Source organism: Octodon degus, unplaced genomic scaffold (assembly GCF_000260255.1).
Source record: "Octodon degus isolate 3935 unplaced genomic scaffold, OctDeg1.0 scaffold00005, whole genome shotgun sequence".
Lineage (NCBI taxonomy): Eukaryota > Metazoa > Chordata > Mammalia > Rodentia > Octodontidae > Octodon > Octodon degus.
This window is the reverse complement of record NW_004524581.1, coordinates 574590-583936: the sequence shown is the minus strand read 5'-3', so window position 1 is coordinate 583936 and position 9347 is coordinate 574590. Positions and strand designations below refer to the sequence as shown.

The 9347-nt window shown below is 42.0% G+C and overlaps 1 protein-coding gene and 1 pseudogene across 1 annotated transcript in view; both read right to left on the bottom strand.

Moving 5' to 3' along the window:
* The window catches only part of Asah2 (N-acylsphingosine amidohydrolase 2), a 95274-nt gene extending 86983 nt beyond the window's left edge, over nucleotides 1–8291 (bottom strand). The window contains exons 1-3 of the mRNA XM_004623942.2: nucleotides 8261–8291; nucleotides 5241–5372; nucleotides 1469–1635 (exon numbers count right to left, since the gene is read on the bottom strand). Of these exons, the coding sequence (XP_004623999.1) occupies nucleotides 1469–1635; nucleotides 5241–5367 (294 nt within the window). The 5' untranslated portion in view covers nucleotides 5368–5372; nucleotides 8261–8291. The remainder of the gene's footprint in view (nucleotides 1–1468; nucleotides 1636–5240; nucleotides 5373–8260) is intronic.
* Nucleotides 2377–2777, bottom strand: LOC101571264 (annotated as a pseudogene).
* Nucleotides 8292–9347: the final 1056 nt, after the last annotated feature.

Here is a 9347-nt window from a genome sequence, read left to right as displayed (position 1 = left end):
GAAAGAAAGAAAGAAAGAAAGAAAGAAAGAAAGAAAGAAAGAAAGAAAGAAAGAAAGAGACTTTAATTTTGCAGAAAAATGTAAAGGCAAAGTATCATTCAGACTGGCAGACTACATTCTCCTACATTAGGGCAGAGAGGGAGCTGATGTGGCTTGGGAATTGGAATTTCAGAACAACAATTAGTGCACTACAGGCCTTCCAGGCCTTTCTATTCTCTGAAATAGCAGCATTTTCTCCCTCTTCTCTTCTTCAAGCTCTACTTTGCTGAGGAACATCACGAAGATTGGACCTGCCTCCATAATGATTGTCTAGTTCTTTTTTCTGAAGAAAATGCCATTTCCTGTCCTTTACTCGGTTCCCTTAATCTTGTCTTTTACCACCTTACTGCTCACTGAGTTCAGTAAATCAGTTGCATACACGGACTCCAAGCCCCTTCATTTGCCACATCATGAACAACCCCCCTCAAAACTACACTCAGGTCTTAGAGCACCCCTCCACTGCTGGTTTCCCTGCATGAGAGTGTGCACTTAAGGCTCACATTCCCAGGGAACTTTTTGTAGTAAACAGCTTGAAGTCATTAGAATCTAAGATTATTTGGTAAGTGAACACAAATCCCACCTAACAAGGTCAAATTCTAGTTCTCCCGGGAAGAAGTGGCATAAATAGACATTTCCATCTGGGCATTTCCCATAGACATGCCCATAGACAACACATGCCCATAGACAACACAGTACCCCAACGTATAGAAGTGTTTTATTTGGCGCGCTTGATTTGGCCAATCCCGATTCTAATTTTAACCTCTGTTGCCTATATTTTTTCAAGTGAGAGATTTAAAACCTCAAACCTTTAGTGCAGAGATTTTTCTGGTTTCTCTTCACAAAACTTTAAAATAAAGCGGTCCTGAGCCCACAGCTCGACTCATAGAAAGCAATGAATTTGCTTTGCAAAGGAATTGTGGTTGTCTAAAAGCGTCCCCCTGGGCCAGGGAGATGGCTCAGTGGAATAAGCACTTCCCTGGCAAGTGCAAGAGCCTGAGTTCAATCCCCGGTTCCGAAAAGAAAAAAAAAAAAAAGAGAAAGTAGTCCTTAGTGCTGTGACTGCTGGTTCTGTGACTTGGGGCTGGTGAGATGGCTCAGTGGTCTAGAGCACCTACTTGGAACAAGCTTGGCAAAGCACAGGGACCACGGTTCAATCCCCCAGCACCACATGCCAGTCAGCCCTGCCTCCTGGTGGGCTGAGTGGCCACCCACACCCACACCCACCCACACACACACACACACACAAATAAATAAAAAAATTTAAAAAAAATATAAAAAAATAAAAAATAAATAAAAGCGTCCCCCTTCCTTAGAGGATGGCATTCCTTGTGCTAGACAGCAAGATGATGAGGCAATAATCAGGAGGGAATGTAGGAAGCGACATAATGAAATCATTTGTTTCTTCTTAAGAAAAGAACCTTTTTCCTACCAAATTGATATCTGACACTTGTCCTGTGCAGTCCGCTCGCCCAACACCAATATGGAAGCCACTGAAGTTCTGAAGTAGAGGAGGCGCTGGGGTTGCAGGAGAGGCTGAGGTGGCTGCGGAACTCTGGCTTGCTGGGGTGTGCTGGGTGGTTAAGAAACCACCCGAATCTAAAACAGGGCAAGATATTGAGAAACAATAACTCAACAGGCTTAGTTATCTGCTTCAATACAGTTTCAATACATAGGTACAAGTTCCTAATGAAAAAAAATCTGCATATATTCTCTTATAAGATACACAGTGAAAAACATCACATTAAGCTTCTTGAAATCATAATTTGAAGTAGGAGCTTTTTCTTGCACTAAACTTGCTTAAGACTAACAGTCCTAGGGGCTGGAGAGATGGCTCAGTAGAATAAGCACTTGGCTGGCAAGAGCAAGGGCCTGAGTTCAATCCCCGGTTCCGCAAAAACAAACAGACAAACAAAAAGAAGACTAACAGTCCTAGGCCCTTGTGACACAACCTCCGTCTTCTCATCATGTGGGCTTTGCTGTCATTCACATCCAGTTCATTCACTTCTTTACTTTTCTGTTCCAACCTAACGAGACATCCCAGATTCCTGCCTTGCAACCTGCTAAACTTGCAACTCGTCCTTTCCATTTCCTTCCTTCAAACCCCTCCCTCCGCTCCTCTCCCCCACTTGGGGTCTGTTCCTCCCTCAGGCCCATCTCTACCACAGATGGTCCAGGTGCCTCCCCTCCAGGATGCTGCCCAGCTGTTCCCACTCAGCTCTGGTTCTCCTTGGCCTTCTAGAGTCTTTTGTTAAAGCCGCTAGACCATTGTATACTTGGTGGCAAAGCTCCACCTTACTCTGATTCTTTTCATAGCTATACATGCATATTGCATTTTTTTTCATTGAGTTTGTTTTTTAATTTGATACATCTCTCCACCATATTACAATTGAGCCATTAAATTTGTAGCTTCATCAACATTAACTGGTTCGTTTTCATGAAGCGGTTGATTAATCAGCTCTTTCTTACGAGGTTCGAGTCAGCCTTTTAGAGAAGTGTGTGAGTTCCTTCTGAATGTTTACAAAAACTTTATTCATTCTGCGTACTTTTTCATCATTCACAATGTTTATCTTCTTAAGATTAGTAGTAACTGGTTTTGCTTTGTTTTTGGACTTAAAGTTTTTTTGGCTGGCTATGTGAAATACGTTCTTGGACTTCTGCCCTCTTAATTTATTCTTGGCCATTTTCTTTGATATCCGCGTGCAGCTGCTCCAGCTCCAGAGCATGCCATCTGCAGGCTCACAGCCCAGGAAGTTCCCGCATATTGCATTTTTAAACACACATGAAGGTCCAAGAGGCACAGTGACATAGAGATTAAGAGGCCAGTGTTAAAAACAGAGCCTGGTTTTCAAACCTGATGCTACCAGTTAGAAAACAAACAAAGGGCCTAACTTATTTCACCCCAATTTCCTCATTTATACACAGTGTAAATAAATGCTTTCTGGACTTGTTTTGAATAAAGGATGTGTTACTACATTTTAAACTTTAGAACAATGGTTGCTGTTATGGTTTGTGTCTAGGTGTCCCCCCAAAGCCTCATGCAGTCATGGGGCAGCTTCTGGAGTTTGTGATTGATTATTGTGAGTGTAGATGCTGTGTCTGCCCTGGGGCAGGTAATTTGCATTACAACGTAAGGTGGGAAGAGAAGCTAGCTGCTTGAGCTGCTGCTACCCTTCCCTTTTGCTCTTGCTCTTTGTCACCACCATGAAAGGTTGCCCTCTGGCCTGTGCCACTCTGCCTTGGAGCCAGCTGAGTATGGACTGAAACCTCCAATAACTGTGAGCTAAATAAACCTTTCCTTCCTTTCCTTTTGAGTGTCGGGTATTTGTCCCAGCAACGAGAGAAGAGTAACTAAGACAGTTGCTATATAGCTTTCACTTTCTTTACCTATTCAGACATTATATATATGATATATACAGTATGTGTTTGTTTGTTTCAAGCTCCAGACAACAGTTAAGAGTGCTCAGTATCACCAGGCATCGGTGGTCACAAGGCATCTAATCAAAGGAATTACTGCTGACTTCTGGGATTCTAAAATTTTGAAACAAAACTTACTGGTCCTATCTTCTCAGGTTTGCAAACAAGGAAACTAAAGCTTGAAGTGACCTAAGCAAGATTTCATAAAGAACATGAGATGGATTAGGTGGCCAGACCAGATCCTTGTACACAATCTCATGCTCTTTCTACCCAGTTCTAGATGGAGTTAAAACCTGGTTTGTCCCTGGACCCACATTTCCTATTCAAAATCCAATATGACAAGGAAAGAAGCAATATTTCTGCTTTTGCCTCACAGCTAACACCACAGAAATGTGCTACTATCTAAAGCCGAGCCTAGCACACGGCTAGGGGCAACTGCTTCAAGATCTTGGAGTGTCAGTCTCTGCATATGGCACTACAACTAAGCCCTGCCTCTAGGAGTTTTGTGATGAGAAAATGGTATAGAATCCTTACCATACTGTTTCACACAAATAAAGCAGGATACATTAACTACCACTATGAGAATGCAAAATATAATTACTAGTAATCTCCTCCAGTCTCTAATTCTGGGCACTAAAATTAAGTCTGAAAGATCTTTTCATTTCTACCACTGCAAGCCCCTCTACTCTGTCAAATGATGGAACAAGGAATCTTTGTTCCTCTGCATTCCAGAGGGAATTCAAAGTACCAGGACATGGTAAAGAATATGCCGGAAGAGAAGCAGTCACAAAAGAGAAAACTAAATTTAAAAGTTCCATCTCTGAGGTGGGGCTACGTGACTGTAATCTCAGCTACTTAGGAAGCTAGGACAAGAATTTCAAGGCCAACCCAAGCAACTGAGTAAGACTTTGTCTCCAAATAAAAAAGAAAAAGTGCTGGAGATTAAGCTCAGCAGGGTGGCTCCTGGGTCTGATCCCTGGCAGGCAGGCGTGGGGAAGGGGAGGGGAGAGTTCATCTCCAGAGCCGCTTTATCTAAGCCACCCCTCCCTTTGCTTTGCTCAAAGTACACAGTCTTCACCTGTCTTCTCAGTTCATGAGTCTGGATCCCAACACCAAATAGAGACTACATCCAAAACCCAATGCCAGCACTACCTGTAAGTGTAGTCTACATAGTTTCAAAAATTACATTTCTTTCCAATAGCATACACAATCAGGATCTAAAAATCCCAATTTTCCACTTCTCTTGAAGACTCAGGAGGTCAAAGACACTGGGCCAGTGCTCCCTCAGGCAAGGACACCCCTTCCCTGGATCTGCACCCACTCCCACCCCGCTGTCTCCCCACTCTACCTCATTTACAGGGCTGATGCCTTTCATAAGGATTTGTGTCTGAGGAGCTCACTGCCTAAAGCTCTTCACAGAACAAGTGTTTTGTTCTTCTTCTGCCCCCAGGAGACAATGACCCAACAAGGAAACAAGGACAAAGAGTAGGGGCTTGGAGCAAAAGCTGGTATTGCTGGGTTTTGAACAAGCTTGGGCTGTGCTTAGATGCATGGTAAAGATAAAGGCAAATATGAGCAGGTGCTTGTCAATTGGCTATTTGAGGGCAAAGGTAAACTTGATAAAAGTTGCTGTCAATGTAAAAGTAATTAAAGGAAGATGGCCATCCAAACTGCTGAAGTACACAGTGCGCTATCAGCACGCATTGTTTCTTGTCGTGATATCCCCAGTTATCAGGACATTTTCTGCAGACCTAGCAAAAGGATCCCAGAGGGCCAGTGACACTTGCCTTTGTGGTTCTCGATGGTCCCACTGGTGATAAACAAGAGGCTGAGAAGTGCCACTGTAATGGCAGTCATCATCACAAGGAGGAAAATCAGGAAGGTCTCCAGCACGGAGAAGGTGCGCTTTGCCATTTCTCCTGAGATGAAGCAGAAGTGGAAGAGCAAAGGTGAGGGGGGAAGAAAAAGGCAAAATCACAAATTAAAATGCACGTGCTTCAAGCTGCCTAAGGGTAACAGAAATCAATTCTTTCATATTAACAAATGGACTCTGCCCAGGACAGGAAGCACGGAGCACATGTACCACTAGCTCCGTACTTCAAGCCCGTGGCAGCCAAGACTGACCAATGACAACACATTGTGAGAAGTCTCAGGCACACTTTCAAATCACAGCATGACACTCCTCCTACAACCACCACCTGTGATTTGGTGTTGGAACAGGGACACAAACTCTTTCCTTCTCTCTCTCTCTCTCTCTCTTTTTTTTTTTTTTTTTTTTTTTTTTTTTTTTGGCTGAACCGGGGATTGAACTCAGCCCCTTGCACTTGCCAGGGGAAGTGCTTATTCCACTGAGCCATCTCCCTGGCCCCTCTTTCCTTCTCTTGACTCCAATGCACTGCTTCTTTTATGACCATGTTGGCTACTGGTAGGTCTGTAAGTGGGCCCAGGGTGGGAATTCTGTCAGAAGGGATGAGTGATACACATGTACTGCTGTGTTTAGGAGGAAGGTGTCTGGGGTTAGAGCTCTACTCCATGACCTAAGGAAAACTATCTACTCCAGGTGGAGACTGAAACCTAGAACTCTGGTCTTTGTGAACTAATTTTCCATTATTATCTAGTAAGGAAAGGATGTAAGAAAGGGAGTTGGCATTTCTAGTCTCAAGCCAGGTGTTATTAAAATTTCTCTTTCAATGACCAGAATTATCCCCAATAGTTTGCATTTCTAGGCTGTATAAATGCATTTTTTTACAGATTCCTTTCCATGTTTTTTGAGAAATCATCATTCAGAGGGGACCTATGGAAGCTAAAGTCTCATACATTGCAATAAGTGGTTAGAAACTGGATTCTGAAATCTACCTCCAGTATAAGTATCATTTCTGCCCCTTTTGGGGTCACCTTAGGAAATCCTCCTTCACTACTGAATCTCAGTTTCTCTACCTCCAAGCAAACATCCAGTGAGAATTCTAGAACATGTCTCACGGACTTCCCAGTAAAGTAAGATAACGTGACACAGGTAGCACTTCCTTTCTTCCACAGGATGTAGTAAGTGCTCAAAATGTTAGGTTTAACCTTAGGTTTCAAGATAACAAAGACCCTTTAGGGGGATTGTAAGATACTAATGCTAAGGAACTGCCAGAGGCAGAGGTGAGACCTTCAATGTTCATTTTCTTGACTCATGGGTTAGGATATCTGAGTAATAATATGGACTTACAACTCCAGGATCTTTCCTCAAAATGAGTGATTTGTGGCTACGATGCTACTAAATGTAGCCCAAATAACATTTTGGTTTTGTCTCAACTTTACCTACATGAAAAATTAAAAGATACCTTAAATAGTTTCTTTATAAAGGTACAGTTTATATTTATAAATCTAAAAGTAGGAGACAACCCGTTCAGGGCCCCCCTCCTGTCCCTCTCTCGGACAGGAGTTTTCTTTCCTTCAATGAATATATTCTGCTCATAACCTCAAAAAAAAAAAAATCTAAAAGGACAATTTCCTCTGGCAGTCATCCATAAAATATGGTGGCAGCTGCTGTTTCCCTTGGGGAGAGCAAGCACCCATCCCCCCATTAATCACCCCTTGACAGCTGAATCCCTCTGAATCCTTCCCTGGTCTATGCAGGCATTTGGTTTTGCAATGTGAGGTCAAGAGTTAAAACATCAGCATGACAGCAAACCCTTCAGAGGTAAAGTAGAATGAGGCTGAGCAGGGACACTAAACATTTCACGTTTCCTCTGTACTGGGAAACCTTATCCTTAGTCACCACCACAGTCACCGTATCCTCAAACACAGGACAAAACTTGTTCCTTCGGTATCTTCCTCTCAACTCCTGTCATCCATCCCAAGAACCCCAAAGCACACCAAAGACACACCTCTAAAACTTTTCTAACTAAAAAGACGCACCAGAGAGTAGCCACTTTCCCACAGAAAACTCCAAAACCATCATAACCTAGTTCAAGCCTTGTTCAAAGCTTTGTTTTCTAAAAGCTTTCTAGCAAGCCAAGATGAAAAACAACTAGATGTCTCAAGCCCAAAGCATCAACATACAGATCATGTGTGTAAATCCAGTCATGCAATAGGAGCCTGTGTATCAAATTGGTGGTACAAATTTATATATGTACATGTACTTTTATTGTATGCAATTTAATTTCATTATATACTGTATATAGCTAAAGGTACATAGATTTTTCTGGTTAGTGTTTGCTCTACCAAATTGATTACCACTATCAACCCTCTAGACAAGACAACCATGGCATTTCATTCCACATAAAAATTTCTACCTGTTACTCAGACTTGAATTATCTGTCTCATACAGTTCACCAATCTGTTTATCCACCATATTTGTAACCAAGACATCAACAGTACTTTAGCTAACTTTCCCATAACCTGTAGGGAAATCACAATTTAGGTTAGCACTACTTATTTCTTTTTGATGATTAAAGTATGAATTTGAACATGAAGCAGATGTATTATCTGGCTTCAGAATGTAAATACACCTTAAGGAGCTGAGCCTATCATTATGTCTTAAGCGATTCTAGATTTCCTAATGGTTCCCACTTAACCTGTCAAACCTACAAGTCAGTGACAGATTCTGGTGACACAATAGCAAGCTATTTAACATATCATTTATCACACCGAAGTCCCTGTTTTTCAAGGTGTCAGTAAAAAGTAACAATGTGGAAAACTGGATTTCGAAAGCTATAAAAGTTAAGTGGAAGCTTGAAGATTTTCTCAAGATCTCTGAGACAGCAAGGTGACTCACATTGCCCTCTTTCCCCTCCCTCTCCAACAGAACAAGTATTCTTACCTGATTCTACTATTCTAGTGAAGCTATTCAGGATCTGGTTCCATTTGCACGTTGCTGGCCTTAGACTTCTCAACACTTGGAAGCCTGCTGAAGAAAGAGTTTTATAGTCAAATCCAGGAAAGTTATAGTTCTCATTAGCATACCTTTGTAGGCTTGGAACCAGGATAAGATTAAAGTGTATTGATAAAAAAAAAAAAAAAAAAAACTAATGACAGAAATTGCAGAAGGCTTCCTAGACTGAAGGTCATTCCAAACCTTACACAACTCTTCCAGCATAATAAGTTCTGCACAAAGCATGCAACTCTCTCTCTCTCTCTCTCTCTCTCTCTCTCTCTCTCTCTCTCTCACACACACACACACACACACACACACACACACACACACACCAGCAAAATATTAAGTAATTGTCTGGTGATGTTGGATTGTTTTTGTTTTCATCTTTTGCCTTTTGATGTTTTCTGAAATAGCTGTTCATTATTTTGCAATGGGGAAAATAAAATACCTGTCCTCCCCACAGGAATGCATTCTATCAAACAGTCTGAGAAACAATGGCCCACAACAGAAAGGAAAACAAGAAATCGTCCAACTCTCCGGCTTGTTTATTTACTTGTTTGTTTTTCCTAGTAACTCAGAGGTCTCTAGAATCCCACTTGTTTGTTTGTTTTTGCAGAGCCAGGGATTGAAACTCAGGCCCTTGTGCTTGCCAGGGAAGCGCTTATTCCACTGAGCCATCTTCCTGGCCCTAGAATCCCATTTTTGTGCTGTTAAATTATTTGCAAAGTAAGAAGAGAGACCAGCTCCAAAAGTTCCAGTTGAAATACTATAGCTCTAAGCACCTTTAGCTAAGTCACTCAGTAGTGCATCTTAGCTGTTTTTCTGCTCCTACAGAAGGAAGTGGGTTAAATCATGGTAGCAACCAATTTTTGTATTAATTATGTTAGAGTCCTTGGATACAAGCAACAGAGAACAAATCTACCCAACTTAAGGTAAGGAAAGCAGGCAGATTCATAGCAAGGAAAGCTAAGAGTAAGCTCAGGAACGCCAACAGGTAGAAAAGCTCTTTGGACTGGGAGAGTTGTGCCTGTGG